General features: G+C 42.7%; 1 protein-coding gene across 7 annotated transcripts in view; it reads right to left on the bottom strand.

The window, feature by feature from the left end:
- DIS3L2 (DIS3 like 3'-5' exoribonuclease 2) overlaps positions 1–22101 on the bottom strand; it is a 437114-nt gene that overhangs the window by 196082 nt on the left and 218931 nt on the right. For all 7 annotated transcript variants that reach the window (XR_003519033.2, XM_027588750.2, XM_027588754.2 and 4 more), the window contains exon 7: positions 4486–4586. Coding sequence is in view for 6 of the 7 variants with exons in the window: in XM_027588750.2 (XP_027444551.1) it covers positions 4486–4586 (101 nt within the window). In the remaining variant the exon portion in view is untranslated. The remainder of the gene's footprint in view (positions 1–4485; positions 4587–22101) is intronic.

Raw genomic sequence — 22101 nt, 5'->3', positions numbered from 1 at the left:
ACGACTGAGCCACCCAGGAGCCCCTAATGCGTATATTTTTTTAAAGATTTTATTTATTTATTTGACAGAGAGAGAGAGACAGCACAAGTAGGGGTTGCGGCAGAGGGAGAGGGAGAAGCAGGCTCCCCGCCGAGCAGAGAGCCCAATGCCAGGTGCGATGCAGGGCTCGATCCCAGCAGCCTGGGATCATGACCTGAGCCAAAGGCAGATGCTCAACCGGCTGAGCCACCCACGTGCCCCACTAAGTAATGCATATTTAAGTTGCAACAACTTAGTATCCAGTGAGCATATCTATCCAAGGAAAACCATGCAATACAGGATTAATTAGATGAAAGTGCTTTTATAACTAAGATCTATGTCTTAAGGACATATGTAAGACTCTGGCAGGGAAGTATGGTTCCAAGTATTTGCTCTGCATTACATTTTTCTCACATGAACAACACAACAGTTGCTTTTTTAAAAATGTTATTAAATATAAGTAAGGAATTGGTCTTTATTATGCCTTTAAAAGCTGGAAACCAGGGTGCCTGGGTGACTCAGTTGGTTGGGGATCCGACTCTTGATTTCAGCTCAGGTCACGATCTCAGGGTTGAGGCTGAGCCCCATGTGGGGCTCTACACTGGGTGTGGAGCCTGCCTAAGATTCTCTCTTTCCCTCCGCCCACCCCCCCACCGCCACTCACTCTCTTTCTCTCCCTCTCTAAAAACAAAAACAAAAAGGCTGGAAACCTTTTCACCTTCCTTCTTTCCAACATTAAATCCACTCTCTCATTTCACTAGGCAAAGACTGAGGCCCCCACACCACTACAAGGACGTACTACTTCCACCAAGAGAGAAGCATTCTTGAAGAAAGTGAATCCCCTCGCTCACCCTGGGAAATGTTTCTTCCTGAACTGTTTCCCTTTCCCACTGCAGACAGTCTGCACTTTGATGCCTTCACTGGAATTACTTGTCAGCATTGCACGTTGATCCCTGAGCAAAGGTTCAGACTGCTGGTGAGCTGGCTGCCGCTCCTGTTCGTGTCTCTGACTCCATGTGGGGCTTCAGCCTGTCTACCGAGAACCTCCAACCAGTCAGCGTGCCTTTCCTCTGCCCCAGGGACACCTGTCCTCTCAGCAAATCTCAGGCCCATGATAGGCTCTACGTTCTCCTGACCCTTCCTTCCTCCTTGGAAAACACCATTCTGTTTTGAGCAAGCTGCTGTGCCCTCTGTCAGGAATCCTTGACCCCGTCCTCACATGTGCTTGTCTGTCCCAGGACCTTTGGACAGAGGCTGCTCCTTCTCCACACACAGCCCCTGAATGAGGTGTCTGTGTTTTCCTGTGCTGTCACATCCAGACCATTTACTCTTCCAGCCTCGTGCATATGTCTGCAACTGTCTATGGTTCAGGCTGTCCCCTTCTTGTTACTGTCATCCGTGGACCTCCTAGTTTACTGCAGAGTAACTAGTAACTAGTAACTGGCTTATTTCCAAGTGAATGACTCAGCCACTATCTTGTCCTTACAGTCCCTGTACCTCTTCAATGCCGGTGGCATTCCATTCCCTTTTGGCAACTCATCCTCATGGCCACCACTCAGCATCCTCAGGTCCAATCCTGATCATCTCAGACTGACCCGTCGTCCAGCTCCCTTAATCTCCTGTGCCCCCTCCATGGCTTCTTCACCACATCAAGACTACCAGCACCTTGATCCCAGCCTGCTCTCCGTGCTGTCTGCTACTTCTTAGGCCTGAATCCTTTCCTACTCCAGAGGGTCATCATGTTCCATCACTTCTAGTCCTCTCGCCTCTGTCATCAAATGCTTCACCTCTCCTGCCCTTCCACTGCACCCACCGTAAAAAATCCTCAATTCTGGGACAGTTCACCCACTGCTATTCTCCAACCTCAAACACAAGCTATGGAGTCCATCAGAAGAGAATTACAATGATGCAGATGGAAGATGGACACCATCACACATTGGTGTTAAATAATCATTGCTCTGACCTCAAAATCTCTAAGGTATTTTTAACCTGTTCCCAATCAGCACAATCTATAAGCCCCACTCTCTTGATGATCCTCTCCTTCTAGGACTCCAATTATCTGAATGCTGGATCATTTTATTGCCCCACAACCTCCTAAAGCTCTGTTCACTTTTTCTAGTCTATTTTCTCTCTGTTCAGATTGGGCAAATTCTACTGATCTGTTCTCAAGTTAACTAATTCTATGCTGAGTCACCTCTACTACTGAGCCCCTCCTGCAAGTATTTTATTTCTGTTATCGTATTTTTTTAGTTCTATAATTTCCACTTGGTTCTTTGTTTATAACTTCTATTTCTTTGCTGAGATTTTTCTATTTTCTCATTTGTTTTGAGAGAATTTTTAATTGCTTGTTGAAGCATATTTATGATGGCTGATTTAAAATAACTGTCAGATAACTGTACCATCTTGGTGTTGGCATCAGTTAGTTGTCTCTCCTCACTCAAGTGATGATGTCCTGGTCCTTGGTATAATGAATGATTTTCTATTGTATCCTGGACCTTTTGTCTATTATGTTAGAGATTCAAGGTCTTACTAAAATCTTTTCTTTTAGGAGGCGGGTCACCCTATCTTGTTTTAGCACAGAGATCCTGAACTACTTTTGTGGGGGCTCTAGTTCTAGTGACAATTTCACTTGGAGAGACTGTGCAGTAGTATTTTGATATTTGGTTGACATGGAACCACTGGGGCTCCAGCTGGTCTCTGCCGGTACTGCCTGAGGGGGTGAAAAGAACTTTCTCAAGGCTGGCCAGCTGGTCTCTCTAGTATGGATTAGAAACAGATCCATGTCCATGCAAGGACAAAGAAACTTCCCATTTAAGGTTTTCAGTTGTGGTAGGACTCCGGTGCTACCACACTGCCCAGTGTCTCTGGGTGGGAAAACAGTGTCTCAGATCCACGAGGAAAAAGGTTTCCTGGATCACATACCTGCTATGGCAGGATCCTCCTTACTGGCATTCCCCAGTCATCTACTACCTCTGGGGGAGTAGAGAGGAGTCCCTAACTCACTTGCCTTCCTCTCTTCACCCTCCAGAATTCTCTTATGGTTGCTTCCTGTTATTTTCCAGGGTTTATAGTTGTACTAGTAGGAAAGAGCAAGGAGGAACGAGTCTATGCCATCTTGTCTGAACTAGAAGTCCTTGCTTCTTGCTTTAATATCTGACAGCATGAGAAGTGTATGAAGCAGCTTGACATTACCTGTGATTCATACATTAGTTGTAGTAGAAATGACTTGATCACAGCTTAAGTTTTGCATACAAGTGCTGCTTTGCCTTGTGATTTTAGATTGAATTCACTAAGAAACTACCCAAAAACCCCAAACAAACTCAGCAAGAGAGAGGGTACCATTGCGGGGGCAGTAGCAAACTGCAGAACACAAGTTCCACCTACAGAGGGTTGCCTGTACTCAGCTCTGACTCAAGTCATTTAAGAATGTGGTCCAGTGTTGCCATATGTTTTGTTTAGTCAAGAGAAGCCAGAAGTCTCTCTCTCTCTTTTTTTTTTAATAAGCTACTTAGTCAAAACTTTTAAATGCTGCACAGGTCACACAAAACACCAGTTTGTAAGCCAGATCTAGCCCCCAGGCTTTCCATTCATTACAATCTCCTAGCATGCTGCCTGGTATATGGGCATACGGTTAGTATTCAAAATGCTTATTAAAATAACTGGACAGGCAGTTGAGGGTAACATGTATGTAATATAATTTAGAAATTCCTCGTGTCAATATGCAGGAGGTACTGTCCTAACCCACTTGCTAGATTGAGGCGGCAACCCTACCACCTCATGCTGAGCATGCTGAAGGATGCCTCTGGGAGAGCAAGCTTCATACTTATTACTGCCTATTGAACCACTTCTTCTACCAGGAGCTACCTGCATAGCAGGGTCAGCCGCGTTTGATCCCATATCTGAATATGCCACTAGTATACGTAATTGAAAAATAAAATTGAAATATGCAAACTAACAGGATGCAAAAGCAATTTTTTGTGTCTACAATAACTAAATACTTGGGGAAAACTAAAAAAGACATTAAAAACTTACTTTTGAATTAGATATGGACGCGACAACAATAAAAAAAAGTTGAAGCAAAAAACTAAGAATCTAGAAGGAGTCTGCATTCGTATTGCTTCACGTGGTGCCTAAATTCTCACTCCACTTTACATAACCCAAACTGGAAATCAAGGATGTCACATTACGAGTGTGGTTTAAGCAGAAAAAGATAATGCAGAACTTCAATAAACATACCCACACACAAAGAAAAGGCTGCGGGCCTTCATCCAAACACAGGCAAATCAACATATATGTATGTCTTTAAACTTATACAAATTATTAGCTTTTTATGACTCCTTGCTTCCACTGACTTTTCTGATTAACTGACCAACTACAGTCCTAACTGAACTGCATGAGATACCCCTGACAGGTGGCTCAGGTGACAGTCATTTGGACATGTGTAAAGCGGGCAATGTGGGCAATGACCTTTGCTGATCTTTGCAGCGATTTCTCTGGTAAAGCTCTTGAGTCCTGTGACATGGAGGTGCTCTCATCCTTTGTAACTGGAGCATCAGCATCCTCTTTTCCTAAAATAAGAAGAGAAGAAAAAGAGAGGAGGGATCAGTTAGGTGCATATCTACTAGGCATATAGACTCATAGGATTTTTTTTTTTTTAAGGTTTTTTTTTAGAAAGAGAGAGAGCACACACGTGCGAGTGTGTGAGCTTGAGTGGGGGGAGGGGCAGAGGGAAAGAATCTTCAAGCAGACTCCCCGCTGAGCAGGGACTCAACACGGGTCTCTGTCTCCCTACCCAAGAGATCCTAACCTGAGCCAAAACCAAGAGTCAGACTGAGCCACCCAGGCTCCCGGTGGGATTTTTAAGTTCAGAGCACCATTTACCCTAAACTACACACTTTACAGAAAAGGAAACCCAGGCCCACAGTAGTTAAGAGACTTAGCTAAGGTCAATCACATCACCAACTTCCATTAATGCTCATGTTCAGCAGGCCACATTTGATCTATTTAATGTTACTCAAATGCTAAGTGTCATACAAGTGGAGAGCATCAAACTGCTGAACTGAGCTCAATGAGCTAGGTGTCAAAATGCCAAATATACTAGATGTGAAATATTGCCCCAGCCCACAGCGAAGAATAGAGATAGGTTAATTTATTATGCACATCTGCTGAAATCAAAATAAATGTTAACTTTTAAAAGTACTTTGGTACCAGCCATAACAAACAAAATGGTGGAAAATAGATATTTATTAAATAAATAAATAAAAAAGCCAACCCCGATTTTCCTGGCTTTTCTCAGTGACATTATATAAAGAGTATTTAAAGTCTTTAAATGTTTAATTTCCTTTCTTAAGAAACTTATAAAATGGACATTCACCCAAGAAACTGAAACCACATCTCCCCAATAAAGAGGGAGTTAGGCTCTGTACCAGAAGTATTAAAACGACTCATGAACAAATGCAGCAAATTATACACTTCTGAACATTTAATATTTTCTATTTTCATGTGTTACTTTAGAGTTCTCCCACAGAATATTCTTATCCAACTATACTGGAGTTTCTGGATTCTAGGGGTCACAACAAATTCATGTGGGCCCCACTCCAGATAGCTAAGAGAGACTTGTACTTATCATCATTTAGACATCACCAAGGCCAAAATAAATAAAAAAAAATCCTTTTCAGCCTCTTAGCAAAAGCTCAGCTTAAGGCCAAGTTTTACCATTCTGGGCGTACTCTGGAAACACTGACATGATCTGACCTACTGGGGCTTAAGAATGATCAACTGTTTGCTTTTCCATCTAGGCTGAAATATGCCTAACATAGTGCCCACTGAAAGGAGAATTCTCACTGTTTTCCAAAAACAAAAAAACAAATGAAAACTTTCCCATTGTTGATCACCCTGTCCCTCAGTAAAAGAAGATATCCATCTTTTATTTTAGACCATAGTTCAGGATTCCAAGATCATTAGATGCTTCCAGAACATCTTTTATACTCTGGGGGAGAAAAAAAAAACCACACAAGTTGTTGATCTGCTCCATAACATATCTTGCCAATGCGTTCTGCAGAACAAGTTCATTCAGAAAAGATTAGGAGGCTGGAAATACCACGAACCAGTACACTCTAGCTAGATATCTGCTAGCTGAACTTTCAGTCTCGAGAGCTGGCAATCAAGGGGGTTTTCTAAGGCAGCCCAAATCCCGGGCATGTAACCTTCTATCACAGTTACTGATGGTTCCAACTTAAAATGACTATTGCTTTAGATCCCATCCCAACAACAAGCAAGTCTTCTGTTCCGAAGGTTGTGCCAGGTTGCATCAGTTGCATCAAAGAAAGAAGGCTAGCCATGGAAGCGAGCCCAATTGTGATTTTCAGATATCACACCTGCAGATGACCTTTTCAAGTTCTGTGTCCACAAGGATATCCTGACAGAAACAAAGCTTTGTTCAAAGATGCATTCCAATAAATTAAACTAAAGCTTTTAGCCCTGCAGGTGAGTATCATAGATACATTTCAATGAAGGTGAAGAAACGCAATGCCAGGTTAGAAAGGTGAATCACCTTCATAGGTTTCCAACAACTACGTCTTGCTACACTAATAGCAAAGTTGTCAGTTTGATGAGAGATCTACCACACTGTTTAATCATGAGATTCTTCATTTATTCATTTATTCCATGTGTATTTATTGAGCAATGGGCACTAAGGATTCAGTGAATAAAAGAAATATGGTTCCATCCCTTACACAACATATACTTTAATGTGCAAGTGATATTCAATAAACCACCACTCAATAAACATAAAGTTATAAATTGTGATGAAGGCTAAGGAGGAAAGAACAGTTCTAAGGAGGAAGAGTTTTCTCAATATACAATTTAGAATAAGAGGTCAGGAAAAGAGGCCCTGCAGGGAAGTGCCATTTAAGCTGACGCCCAAGGATGGTGTGTTCAGGAGTGAAGAAGGGGACAGAAGACCCCAGGTGGGAAATGGCACTTGGGAAGGGGCAGAGGTGAGAGGTTCTTGGCACAAACGTGGGAAAGAAAGAAACCATGCAGCCAGAGCATAGTGAGCATAAGAACAGGCACGACAAGGGATAAGGATGAGAGGTAACAGGAGTCAAGTCAGCTGGGGTCTTCTAGGATTTACGCATCCTAAACTGAAACCTAAATACAAGGGGAAGCTGGCTAAGGATTTTGTGCATGAAAGTGACACTGCCCGAGGAGAGGTTCAAACAGGTGAAGAGCGGAGGGAGGGAGGCCAGCGAGGAGCTACCGCAGCAGTCCAGACATGCGAGGATCATGCTATGATGCAGGCCCTGCAGATGGAATGAAAAGGATTAACCTAAGACATATCGTGGAGTTGAGCTAATAGATTTTGGTGGTGATCAGATAGGAGAGCTTATGGATCATGAGCTATGAGAAGGGAAGGGTGATTTCCAGCTTTCTGACATCTGCAGCTAGGTCGATAGAGGCATCTTTATTGGCTCAAAAAAGACTAGAGGAGGAGGTGAAAACCACGAGTTCTACTTCAGAGGTGTTTCTATTTGATGCTCTTGAGTAAGCAATTCAATAGAAAGGTCTGGAACTCAAAAAGAGAGGTCTGGGCTGTGGCTTTAAACACAGTCTATATGTTGAGTCCTTCCATATTTATGGGGAGAAGAGATTCAAACCCAAGTGTGTTCCACTACTAAGTCCAGAAAGCTCTTCCACTGCTACATGGCTCCAGGAATTAGTGTTATGTTGTCACTGTTAGGAAGATAAGAAAACTGCACTGTGGGAGTGACCTGGGCTTGAAGGACGTATAGATGTGAGAAAAATGAGAAAGTGAAAGGGCACTGCAGGTAAAGGCCCAGAGTTGTGAAAGGGCCTGACGTGGTAAAGGACTAGTAAGAGATTTACTGTAGCCACTAACGGGCTGAGGATAAAGGGCTGGGTAAGAAGGGTCTAGGGTGGGGAGAGGAACAAGGCTGGTGGAAAGGTCCTGCGGCAGACATTCTAGTGACTGCCCAAGATCTAGTCTCTTCTTTCCTGGCAACAAGGACTCCCAATTCTTAGCTGGGTAAACTATTTAAAAGACTACATTTTTCAGCTTTCTTGCAACTACGGATAGCCTATATGTCTAAGTTTTAGCCAATAAAATGCAGGTTAAAGTATTGTAAGTGACTTCCAGGAAGTGTCCTTACAAGATGGAGGCCCAGCCTTCCCTCTTTCTTCCTTCTTGCTGGTTGGAATGTTGATGTGACAGCTGGACCTCAAGCACTCATCTTGGTCCCAGAGGCCACAGGACAAGGGTGTTTTCTATGCTGCAGAGCAGCACAACAGAATGAGCTTAAGACTGTGGAACTACTCTCTGAGCCCTGGCCTGCCTTACCTCTGGTCTTCTTTTTATATAAGATAGAAATAGATTTCTTTCTTATTTACGCCACTGATATTTTAGGATTTAACTCCATTCTCTCTCTCTCTCTCTCTTTTTTTTTAAGAGATAAGGAACATTTTTTATTTTATTTATTTATTGGACAGAGAGAGACAGCCAGAGAGGGAACACAAGCAGGGGGAGTGGGAGAGAGAGAGACAGAAAGAGAAGCAAGCCTCCCGCTGAGCAGGGAACCCAATGCGGGGCTTGATCCCAGGACCCCAGGATCGCAACTTGAGCCAAAGGCAGATGCTTAACGACTGAGCCAACCAGGCGTCCAGGATTTAACTCCATTCTCAACAGAACATACTTTCTAACATATGGTCCAGACCATGAAACTGACAAGCCTGGACACCATCCTATAAGGCATTTTAATGGTAAGGAACACATAGCTCTCAGGACTATGAATTTGGAAGCAACATTGAATGGAAAGACAATAGTAGCAAAGATCTTAGAAAGTTGGGAGCTGGGATTGCAGTCTAGATGAGACACAATCAGAATGTGAATTAGATAGTGGCAGTGAGAGCAAAGAGAGGCAAAATTGGAGAGATGTGTCTGAGAAGGATGATGCTAAGTGTATTTCTATCACTATGGATAATCTGATATATGAAAAATGCACTTAAAGGAGCTTTTGATTGAATATCAGGAAAAATGGCTTGACAGAGCAATAAAACTCCATGGTGAAATTACTAGAACAGGGCAGGCTGGGAGTCCTCATAAGGGTAGAGGGTATGCGTCCCCACGGCCTTCGGTTTTGCCATACTGAAGGCAGAGGTGGCCCGTGCACTCTGTGGTCCCTTCTAGTTCAAAAGATTCTAGAAACTGGTGACTACCAAAGTTCTTCATCTAAAAGAGAGAATTTTCTAAGAAACAGATACACTACTAATATAAGCAACTATTCATTATATCCCCCAGTACATACTCTAGGAAGAAAAGTCGAGTGGAATCCTAATCTCTTTCTACAGATTGTCTAAACACTTAAAAAGTAAAATGCCATGGTTTGGTAGGGTTGGTATGGCCACTTACATCTATCAAGTGCAAACTCAACACCTGATTTTGGTAAGAAAAATGATTCTGGGGACGCCTGGATGGCTCAGTTGGTGAAGCATCTGACTTCAGCTCAGGTTATGATCTCAGGGTCCTGGGATAGAGCCCTGTGTGGAGCTCCTCACTCAGCAGGGAGTCTGCTTGTCTCTCTCACCTCTCCCTCTGCTCCTCTCCCCATTCATGCTCTGTCTCTCTCTCTCTCAAATAAATAAATAAAATCTTAAAAAAAAAAAAAAGAAAAATGATCCTAATTTGGTCCTCTCATATATAAACAATGGACGGACAAGTTTGATGATTCTTAACACTTCACACATCAAAAGGTTTTCAGATGATTGGACTGCGACACCAAGTTGGGGCAATGTGAAGAAAAACACAAGGAATTGGGCAAAGGAGTATCAATCTATCCAATTATACAAGTGACATTCCAGAAAGGGAGAGGAACATGTACAAAGGCACACACTTGAGAATAAATGGGAGAAGGAGGAAGGTTCTATGTGTCTAATCAAGTTGAAGGCCTTATACGACATGCTGGAGTATGTATATTATAGAAATAGAAAGCTATTGAAAATTTCGAGAATAACATGATCAGAATTATATTTGGTGAATGGTTAGTCTGTTGCTCCTATGAAGAGAATCTTTTTCTCTAGCTGCTTTTATGATTTTCTCTTTGCTTTTGATTTTCTGTAGTTACATCTTGATGTACCTAAGTTAGGATTTTTTTTTTTTTAATTCTCCTTGCAATCATTGGTCGTCTTAAATCTGTAGTTTGGTATCTCAGCTGTTATGGAAAATTTCAGCCATTACCCTTAAATTTCATTTTGCTTATTTTTTCACTCATCTCCTTCTAGGACTTTAACTTATTTAGACCCTCTTCCTCTGTGTTTTCTATTTGTCTATCCATGCTATACTCTGGATAATTTTTTCTTACTGTCTTCCAGTTTATTAATTTTTTCTTCAGCTTTATCCGATCTTCTGTTAAATTCATCCACTGAGGCATGTTTCTTTAAACTATGTCACCAAATATACTACATTTTTCCTCATCCACTGAGTTAATTTCATTAAAGTTATGTTTATTTCTAGAATTTTTATTTGGTTCCTTTTTCAATTTGCTTTGTCACATGTCATAGTTTCCTATTCTTTGCAGATATGTTCAAGCTTATCTTTTATTTCTTTAAATACAATAGTTTTTTGTGTTTTTTTTTTTTTTGTTTTTTTACAGATGCCATTATCTGATGATGTTTATGAAGGGCTGTTTCTATCATTTGTGGTTGTTGATGGTTCTTGCCATTGCAGTATGGTTTCCTTGGGTGCCTGGCTATATTTTGCGCTGGTCAATAATTTGAGGCCTGGGTTGAAGAATTTCCACTTGGTTTTGCCAGGTACCTGGAGGCATACCAACCCTTTGGCCAAATTTAAGAACTGAGATCCCTGGGTCAACCCAGTGAGCTTGAACCTAGGCCATAATTCCACATGAGCTCTGGTACATTTCAGGTCTATCTTACCCACATGGTGTAGCCCTTTGGCGTCCTAGCTTCTTGTGAGACACCAGCTGCTTTGTTTCTGTCCCCCACTACTGCTGGTCAAATGTGCAATATTGCCTGAATTCTCCATTCCAGTTTTAACCTGGTAATGCTTGTCAACTCTTTAATGCTTGAAGTTCTGGGTCCTTTTTTTTTTTTTTTTACTTTATGCAAATATTTTTAGTTGTCTCAGTGGGCAGCAGTGTGTCTGAATAATAGACCACCATTACTATTAACAGAAAGTCCCTGGGATTTATATTTTACAAATATTTTTCAGGTGGCGCTGTACAGCATACTTAGGGAGAGTGACAGGGTGAGAACAGGGCAGGGGACAGTGACAATCTGTGCAGGAAACACAACAGGGAGACGGTAAGGAAGCCACCGTGATGGTGCCCAGTGTTACATAAGGCAAATGCATGAGGAATAGAAAGAAGAGGCAGGTACTCTCACATTTATTTTTCTCAGCAACCCCAGGAAGGAAGTATTACTATTTTGATTTTTAGAGAATAGCAATCAGCCATTCGTAGAGGTAAAGTAACTTATCCCAGGGTTCATCCAAGGAGATGGTTAGTAGAGGGGGCATCAGGACCCCACATGACTCCAAGTCCAAACACAACAGCATGATGAGATCTGGAAGAAAGATAGGTACGTGTGGGTGGGTTCCAATGAGGAGGAGGGTTGCCAAAAAGTTTGTTTTTGTTTTTGTTTTTTTTTTTTTTAAGATTTTATTTATTTGACAGACAGAGAGAGCACACGTAGGTAGGGCAGCAGGCAGAGGGAGAGGAAGAAGCAGGCTCCTTGCCGAGCAGAGAGCCTGACGCGGGGCTCGATCCCAGAACCCTGGGATTATGACCTGAGCCGAAGGCAGACGCTTAAGTGACTGAGCCACCCAGGCGCCCCGCCAAAAATTTTGTAATTCAGTTACAGACATTGAAAATTTTTAAATTTTACAAGATGCCAGGTAATAAACAGCTCTCGATGTAATTTCACTGCTTCCACCCATAGGCATGAGAGAGTAATTAAAAGCATGAACTTTGAAGTCACAAGACCTAAATCCAAACCTCAGTCCTGTGACCCTGAACCATGTGGCTTTGAACAAGTTACACCTTCTCTGTGAACTTCCTCCCTAGTAGATCTGGAATTGTTTATATGATTTATATTTACAGGTAGTACCCTGGCACAAAACACAATAACAAAAACTGTTAGATACTATTAATATTGTTGTTGATATCATTATCATTAATATTATTATTATTTAATTAGCTCTTGCAGTGAGTTCTGAGGGAATACAACCCTGTCATCCTGGGCACAACTGACTGGACATGATTGGTGTACAGGACGATGGCAACATTATAAAATGGATCACATTTCCTCCTCTGTAAAATTGAACCAATCTTTCTTTTTTTTTTAAAGATTTTATTTATTTATTTGACAGAGAGACACAGCGAGAGAGGGAACACAAGCAGGGGGAGTGGGAGAGGGGAGAAGCAGGCCTCCCGTGGAGCAGGGAGCCCGATGCGGGGCTCGATCCCAGGACCCTGGGATCATGACCCGAGCCGAAGGCAGATGCTTAACGACTGAGCCACCTAGGCGCCCCTAAAATTTAACCAATCTTATAGGGTTAATGGGAAAGTTAAAATTAATGTGTGTAAAAGTGCTATAGTGGCTAGAACACAGTAAGCACTCAATGACTGCTATATAATGTATATTTAAATTACTCATTACTTTTCTGTATGCTTGGTGCCTTCTGTGTGAAGGAGAAACAAGAGCTGGTGCTATATAGGTAGGCAGAGGCCAGGTCAACATTAGGAAGTTTGGATTTATCCCAAAAGCAATGAAGAGCTATAGAAGAAAGTAGGCAGAGACTAACATAACTTATGCTTTAAGAAGCTCACACTGGTTGCTGTGGTGGGAGTAGATTTAGGAGAAGTGAGACTAGAGACAGAAAAGCCAGTAAGAGGGGCGGCTGGGTGGCTCAGTCAGTTAAGCATCTGCCTTCGGCTCAGGTCATCATCCCAGGGTCCCAGGATGGAGCCCCACGTCGGGCTCCCTGCTGAGCAGGGAGCCTGCTTCCCCTCTCCTTCTGCCCCTCTCCCCTGCTCATTCTCTCTCTCAAGTAAATAAAACCTTTTAAAAAGAACAAAAGAAAGAAAAGCCAGTTAACAGGTTACTGCAATAAATCATACTAGAGAGGTACTTAAAAGGCAAGACTGACAAGATTATTTGGATGCTAATGGGAGGGAAAAGAGGGAGATCATCTGGGTAGAGTAAAGAATATGGAAAACTGCTTCAATTCCTTAAACAGAAGTTCTCAAAGTAGAGTCCCTGACCAGCAGCAACAGCATCACCTGGGAACTCTCGGAAGTGCAAGTTCTCAGGCCCCACCCCAGATCCAGGGACTCAGGACCTCTGGGGGTGGGGCCCACAGTCTATTGGAACAAGCTCCCCAGGGGGTTCTGATTCTGACTCACACTAAAGTGTGAGAGCCACACTACAGACAAATGGGCAGTGAGCCACCACAGGAAGAGCATCTTCAGGCAACCAGGAGGCGATATAAGTTCTGTTAGGACTTAGTGAATTTGAGGTGATCTGATGCTTAAGAGAGATCTGGGCTGGTGACAGAAATGAGGGTGTCACCTGTGTACAGAGGGCAAATGGATGAGTGGACTGGCCTCCTCATAGATGGTTTCGAATTACAAGAGTCAAAGCAGGGAGAAACACTAATAGCTAAGAAAGCAGAAGCAGAAAAGCCTACAAGGAAACTGAGGTACAGACAGGGAGGTAGGAGAAAAATCAGGCTAACGTGGGGTGAGAAAAGCAAAAAAACAAAAACAAACACAAACAAACAAACAAAAAAACCCACAAAAACCCAAATAAAACAAAAAACAAGCATTTTGACATGGTCAGCAGAGTGGCCTTAGTAATAACAAGGTCACCGGCAACCCTAATGAGTGAGACTCATTTGAAAGAAGGAAACACAGTGAGGTCAGAATGCTGTGTGTGGGGAACAGGATGAAAGGTAAACGAGGGGATGAGGGTGTGGACCAGGCTCCGGAAGTCCGACTGTGCAGGACTGGAATAATACAGGGTGGTAGCCGTAGGGGTGCAGAGAAATCACGACATGGTTGCTGTTACTTTATTTTTTTAAGATAAGGGAGTCTTGGTCATGGTTCATTGCTGATGGGAAAGAACCACTACAGAAGGTGTGGTTGAAGAGGACACAATGAGGACTGGGAGGGGGCCCTGGGCAGGAAGGGATGGGATCAGAAATCCAGGGGGAAAGATTAGCCTCGGGCAGAAGGACAAAGATGCCACCTTCTCTGTATGAAAATAAATGGAGGAGGGGATGAGTCTAGACACAAGTCATTTGTGAGTGCGGTGGCTGAAAGTTGAGGGGGACCCTGTGGGGTGTGGAAGAGCAGCTTTTCTCTGAAACATACAAGCCGAACTCATCTGTTGAGAAGTGCTAGAAGAGGACACCCACTACATTCCAAGCTAGGAACCACAATTCCAGGGGAGGATCAAATGCGAATGGCATCTCCAAACAGTGGCCCTGAACGTGCCAGGTTCTGTGCTCTGTGCATTCAAGATAAAAACTAGTAACTAGCTATTGAGCACCTACTGCACACGTCTGGCACTGTGTTAGGTGATTTACATAAACTACCACATTTAGTATTCCCCAATAATCTAATGAGGTAGGCAGGTATTATCATTCCAATTATCCAATAATAGAGATAGGAGAAATGAGGCTCACAAAGATCAAATAACAGGCTTGCCCATGGGTACCAGTCTCATGAATGCTGGCACCTCATGCTCTTCCCATGATGCCACACAACCTTCAGGATCCTAACAGGCTTGATGGAAGTGAGAATGGAAAAGAAAACATGATTTCTGAGAGATGTGCCTGAGTGATAAGATAATGAGAGAAGTCAATCAACTCTGTTTGGGGCAAATTTTGAGTTTGGGATGACAATGGAATACAAGTATGATAATGTCCTCTACCCAAGCTGGAGATATAGCTCTACATCTCAGGGTAGAGGTTGGGAACATCAATTATATAACAATGTGTGAGAACAGACAGATGGGTAGAGACTGGGGAAAGAAGGACTTGACATAAGAAGAGAACAGGATGAATAGATGAATGTGAATGAAAAGAGTTAATACTCAAGCATTCAGAGGAAAAATCCCTATGCTACCAATTTTTCTATATTGTTCTAATCTGCATACTCATTGTGGCAGAGTTTGGTCACCCTCCTCACCAGGCTGACCATGACCATGCAGCGATGCCTTCAGGTTCCTGAGCTGGAGCCAAAACCTAGGTGGTGTGGCTTTCAGGCCCAACTTGAGTTTCTCCCAGAGTCATCTTCTCAGATGGGGCTCTGCACTGATTCCCATTCCCAGCTGTTAACTGTATTAATTACATCATCAACATTCTCCTGCTTTTCTCCGAGCACTCTCTGCTCCAAATCTTTCTCTTGCCCAGGAGAAACCACTTTTAAAGTTCTCTCTACTAAAGCTTTAATTGGCTTTTAGCTTCATGGCTCCCCAAAGACCCAAAATGTAGGCACACAATGTAGCTGGCTTTAACTTACTAATTCTGCATCTTTCCCAGCAGACGGATGATTCCTCCAAGTTTAAGTTGAATTTCATCTGAGTTTTTCTTAAAGGGGCCAACCTTTACATCTTATTATGATGTGATTATTTCAACACCAGAACAGTGTTTACTAAAATCAAACCAGTGTTTCTTTACCAGACTTCTCAGGACTAGTTATCCATCAAAACTTCAAAAAATGAAAAAGGTGCTAAGCTATCTTGGAGGGTTAAGTGGAGACTGGCCCCAAAGCATGGGAAGCTAGATTACATGAGTTTTGCTGTGTTCTGAGTCTTCAATTCCACATATATCAAACATGTATTATCTCTCTCTTATGTACCAAGCCTCTTAAAGCACATAAGACATTTCATCCTACTGAACACCTCCAACGGGAATGATAATATCCAGCCCACTGTTGGGCAAAAGGGACAGAATTAAAGTGCTGCTTCTCCAAGAGCCAATCTTCTTTATCAATTCACTTGCTGTGACCTAAAAACGCAGGACTACAAAGTGATCATTAACAGGCAAAAGAAAACAGACATTTTGAAGAAGCTGATTTTTACAGACTGCATCATCATCTGAGATCCATCAGGCCCCCTAGGAAACAGAACAATGCACCACTCAAAAACAGCTAATGTGTGAAGCATCTCTGATGGAAAATTGTTTCTCCTTTATAAGGTAACAAGCTCTAACTCTAAATGCAAATCAGACTAATGTGGATCACCCCAGCCAGGTTATATAGACATGAATGAGTCATTGCTTTTGATGCCAAACTGGTGAATCTGAAGGTTTTATAATGGCTCCTGTGTGGCTGCTGTGGGCAGAAAGGACTCTAGTGTTAAGCAGGAGAGCAACCCTGGTCCTTCTTCAGTTTCAAAGAAGGAGAAAAAGGGGAGTCTTTTGCAGAACTTTTGCTGGATACAAGACTGTTCTCAGAGGTGCAAGTGGATGAAAGACGAGCAAAAACAGTTGTATGAGGGAAGAAAAGAAAATACTCAACCGTAAGAAGATCAGTGATGGAATATAAACTTAAAAAAAAAGTAGCTACGAGGAAGAGTCACAGAAGAGAAAGATCACACGTTTAGCTGGAAAAAAGAAGTAAAGGAGGAAACATCTTGCGGTGAGCAGTCTCTGAGATGGCCCCCACTGATCCTCACACCTCCTGGGCTACACACCCTTGTATAATCCCCTCCTTGCGAGTGTGGGAAGGACGTGTGTCTTGCTTCTAACACTAAAATATGGCAAAGATGATGGACTATCACTTCCATGATTAGATTACATAAGACTGTATCTTCCACCTTGTTAGCAGGCTCTCTGCCTTACTGAATCCAATGAAGACAGCTGCCATATAGAGAGGCCCATACAGCAAGGAGCTGAGGGCAGCCTCTGGCCAGCAGCCAGCAAGGAACTGAGATCCTCAGCCCAAGAGCCCACAAGGAACTGAATACAGCCAACAACCACATAAGCTTAGCCTTCAGATGAGTGACACCTTGATTATAGCCTTGTGAGAAACTCTGAAGCAGAGGACAGATCTGAGCCATGTCCAGATTCCTGACTAAAGGAGAGCCTTGTTTACTCACAACACCTTGGACACCAAATGCATGGGTTTTCCACACCAAGCAATTCCCTAATTCTCTGGGTGTCCTATAATTTAATTCAATTCTGACACTACCTATCTAGGCTTAGCACAGACCTCACAGGTTAAGGGCTCAGTCCCATGAGACCACCCCCAACTTCAGACACCAAATGTACGTAGTGGGTTTCTAGGTTACCCACACTTCTGAGCTGGCTACGTATTGGGGAGAGGAGTTCCCATGACCCCCTCTTCAGGTTCAATAATTTGCTATAGTAATGGCTTACAGAACTCATGGCAACACTGAATGTACATTTACTAGCTTAGTACAAAAAAATATAATAAAGGATACAGAAGAACAGCCAGGATGAAGAGCCATATAAGGTGAGGTCCAGAAGGATCCCAAACGCAAGAGCTTTTGTTCCTGTGGAGTGGGTGCACCACCCTCCCAGCATGTATATGCATTCACCAACCCAAACCCTGTTGTTCAGAAATTTTTATGAGGGCTTCATTACATAGGCATGATCAATTGTTACCCAATCTTCAGCCCTTCTCCCCTCCTTGGAGGATGGTGGGTGAGGCTGAAAATTTCAAGTTTCTAATCATGGCTTGGTCTTCTAGGTAACCAGCCCCCATGCTAAAGCTATCCAGGGATCCACAATGAGTTGCTTCATAGAACAACAGATGCTCCTATCACTCAGGAAATTCCAAGGGATTTAGGAGCTTTGTGTAAGACATTCCCATCACCCCCACCATTCAGGAAATTACAAGGGTTTTAGGAGCTCTGTGTGAGGAACCAGGGTCAAAGACCAAATATTAGAACAAAAGATGCTTCTAGCACCTCTATCACTAAGGAAATTCCCAGGGTTTTAGGAGCTCAGAGTCAAGAACGGGGAGCAGAGGCCAAATATATATCTCTTATTATGCTACACTGACCCACAAAAACTGCAAGTGTTACTAAGCCACTAAGTTTGTGGCAATTTGTTACATAGCAATAGATAATTAATATACATGTAAAATGACAGTTGACATTTGAAGATCAGAGGGATGATTTTCACAGGTAATTAGGCAGCATTCATGGCAGAAAAGAGGAGGCTCAGACCCTCCAAGGCAGAAAAGCACAAGGAGTGTTTAGGAACAACACAAAGTCCAGCTTGGCTGGATCTAAGGTCTGATGGGTAGGTGCAAGAACACAAGCTGGAGAGGCAGGCTGGAGACCCCTGGTGGGCAAGAGCAGCCAAAGAGAGCCATTAGAGCTCATCACAGATGTGCAGTCTGAGAACCTCTACAGGAAGATTCATTGGACAAGTATTGTTTCAAGAGGCAACAGGTTTCAAAAAAAAAAAAAAAAGATTTGGAAATGCCTATAAAGGGATGCTATGCTTTCTCCTTTTTGAGAAAGTTTCCCTTCCATTACCTCATTTGATTCATGAAAGAATATATGAAGAAGACAGGTATTTATTATGAAGGGTTTGTGTTATATGTGTGGGGGTGTATATACATGTGTGTGTTTACAAAAAAGGAAAATGAAGCGCTAAGAGGCAAGAATGACTAGCAAAAGCTCTTGTTCAGTACTTTTTTTTCCTACTATGAGTGTTGCCACGTTTTATTGGATTTCCCCCTTCCCTGGTAGAGATGCAAACAGGCCTCGCTAGACAGTTTTGGATCCTGGCCCCAATGTACCAGAGAAAGCCCACAGAGTATTTTTACCTGGAATAGTAGGTGCAATGAGACCTGGGTGAACTGCAGAGTCAAGAGGGTAACAGTCTAAACTGCAGAACCTGCTATCAAAGGGGCTTTGAAATAGGGGGGTCAAAAAGAGCATCAAAGCCCAAACTAAGCTTATCAAGTGCATACGTTATTGCTGCTTCTGGCTCAAGCAAATGAGTGAGAGTTGAGGGGACTGGCCAAACGGGGGTCAGCTAACTGGGAGCAGAGATGAGAGACATTACTGTGTAGCTGAGCTTTCACTGCAGGGGCTAGTGAAAGGATATGCCGGGGTGGGAGGCTGGTTCCATCTACAGCGATAGGGGTGACTCATTAATTTTTTACTTTTTTTTTTTTTAAGCAGTATCTGAAAACCAGGGACAATTTTCTCCTATAAAATGTTAAATAAGATTTGTCCTTAATGGTGGACATTCTATACCCAGATGACAACTGTCAGTTCTCTCTCCCCATCCAGAGCCACATGACCCAGTTTTGTTTTGTTTTGTTTGTTTCCAATAGGCTTAGTTAGAATCTTCAACAGCTTTTTGTAAATCTCAACAGGTTACAGTCACCACTACTCTATTAGGCAAAGATAACCCCGACATGTTGCTGCATGACTTGGAAAAACCGAGTTGGTAGTTCTCAGGGGAGAAAGGGCATGATTTAGAGTGACCCGAAGGGGAAATCAGTGCGAGGAAGATGGACCTGTAGGCACATAATCCTCTGTAGTGACAATGAAAGGGTCTCTACTGAAAGGAAAAAAATATCAGAAACCTTAGGTAGCAGGTTAAATACTATGCTGGCCAAAGGGATGACTCGGAAAGAGCTACTTGACCGGGCCTTCCCTTCTTAAGTCTAAAGACCAGAAAACTTCACAGACAATAGTGTCCAGAATCCCAGGTAGAGGGAAGTGGAGATGAAAATCATCCCCATCTACAGCTGATTCTCAGTTTCCCAGTTTAATAAATACCAAATTGAACTTTTCTCTTTCAATTCATTCTAATGCAAAAGAGAGAGAGGGCCTCCTTGAATAAAGGTTGATTTTAAATAATTGTGAAAATTAGTCTTTTTAAATGAAAATCATCTTAATTATTTGATACCCACTAAGGAAAGACAGGTATCCCTTCATTTCTTGAAAATACTCATCACTCCCTCTTAGTTCCATACGCTTTTCTGTTAGGTCTTGTACAAAACTCTCAAAATCTTTATCAGTTACTTCCCAACCCCCAATCTTGCCCTTGAGTTTTTCCTATTTACCAGCTTGTGTCTTGGTTTTATAGGACAATGACTACTTCGGGTGAATTCCAACTGTAGGCCATCTACTTGATAATCTCATCAATTTCCCACAGCTCCAATTGATGACACTGTTCAGATCTGTAATTCTGACCATCCCTCCTCTGGGTACACTTCTATTTCCAGATGCCTACTGGACGTCATGAACTGAAAGATCCTCCCATAACTCAAATTCAACATGTGATCAGAAACTGAATTCATAGTCCCTCTCACCGCTGGTCTTATTTTTCTCATTTAAGAATGTAAGTACTCATGCAGTTACTAAACTAGATATCAAGTTAATCACATTCTTGAATGCTCCTCTGCCTCAAGTCCCATATCTGATCTGCCCTCTAACTCTGCCAATTCTAGTTCTGAAATATCTTGGTAACCTATCCCTTCTTCTGCATTCCAGCTGCCATTGCTCAGTCCAGTCTTCAAGTATCTCTAGTCTTAACTGGTCCCATGCCATGCCCCAGTTTCTCCCCTCTTCCTAACAGTCTCCTTTCCTTAACAACCTTGGATGACTCCACTACCTCAGTCTCTTAGCAGCCACAGATAACTGGGCAAAACCCCACCAGAGACTATTTTTTCAGCCTCTTCTCTGGACTTCGCACCAGGAAGTGCTCTATTCGCACTGTAGATGTTATTCTAGCTATCATCCACTTCTGTGCCCCTGTTTGTAACAAGCATACTTTTTTACCCTTCTTCACCTGGCAAACCAGACTCATCCTTCAAGGCCCAGAGAATAAACTTTTTTTTCTCTCCCTCTTCCTCCCTCTTCCTTTCACCTTCTGCCCTTCCCTCTCTGAATGGACCCTTCCCTCTCTCTTCTCTATGTGCACTGTCTGTGGTTACTAGCAGCCTCTGTTTCCAAGTGTCTCCGGCCATCATCCCATGTCACATTTTAGCTCCAGAGTCCTTAAGCTGTGGAGGAAAAAAAAATCTAACTGGTCCCTGGTCAATGTGTTGAACATCTTTGGGTCAGGGGTCCACTCATGGTCTAACCAAGGCCCTGAGGACAGGGGCAGACTGTATTTCCTACTTTAGGAAAGAAAATTCCCATCGAAGGGGATTAAGGCAGGCAAGACCCAGAACACGTATCTGTTACTGTAACTCCTCTTACAGACTAATTTCACCTGAAGGACAAGCATCGAGATTTTATTCTTTGACCATCTTTCTTTTCCAGCAGGTAGCATAACAACTGGCATGCAATGCCCTCTGTATTTGCTTGGATATTCTTGGTTGAAATGACAAAACATTCAACACAAACCAGCTTATATATATCAAAAGTGACTCAGTGGCTCATGCACCTGGAAGTCCAGAGGTAAGGCAGGCAGGCTTCAGGGTCAGTTGATCTAGGGCCCACTAATGGCGGTAGGGGCCCAGATTTTTTTCTGTTCTCCATTCTTCTATTCACAACACTAATAGCAAGTCATAGAATAGCTGCCAGGAGCAATTAGGGATAAATGTTTCCTGCTGATATCCATCAGGAAACTACTTACATCCCAGAACCCCACGCAGGAGTCACCCCGATTAGACTGCTTAGGTCATGTGCCTATGGGAAGAGGAAATGGTATGAAGCTACAATGTCTAATAGAGTAGGCACAAACCATACACAGCTATTTAAAGTAAAATTAATTGAAATTAAATACAATTGAAAATTCAGTTTCTCAGTCACAGCAGCCACATGTCAAATGCTCAACAGCCGCAAGTGGCTAGTGGTTGCAGTATTGGACAGCAAAGATTAGAACATTTCCAATTCTGCAGAAAGTTCAATTGGCATAAGGTAAACAAGCATACCAAGCAATTAGTATAAGGCAACCAAGACTCAGCTTGGCAGCTGGGGTCAACTTCACCCAAAGTACAAGGATCTAGGGAAGAACAGATGAAAATCTAGGCACATATGGGAAAGGGAAATAGACATTAGGTGGGCAATAAACAATGCCTAACATATTCTTACAGAAAGAAA

This window comes from Zalophus californianus, chromosome 3, assembly GCF_009762305.2.
Source record: "Zalophus californianus isolate mZalCal1 chromosome 3, mZalCal1.pri.v2, whole genome shotgun sequence".
NCBI classification, from domain to species: domain Eukaryota; kingdom Metazoa; phylum Chordata; class Mammalia; order Carnivora; family Otariidae; genus Zalophus; species Zalophus californianus.
This window is presented reverse-complemented; position numbering and strand designations above follow the sequence as displayed.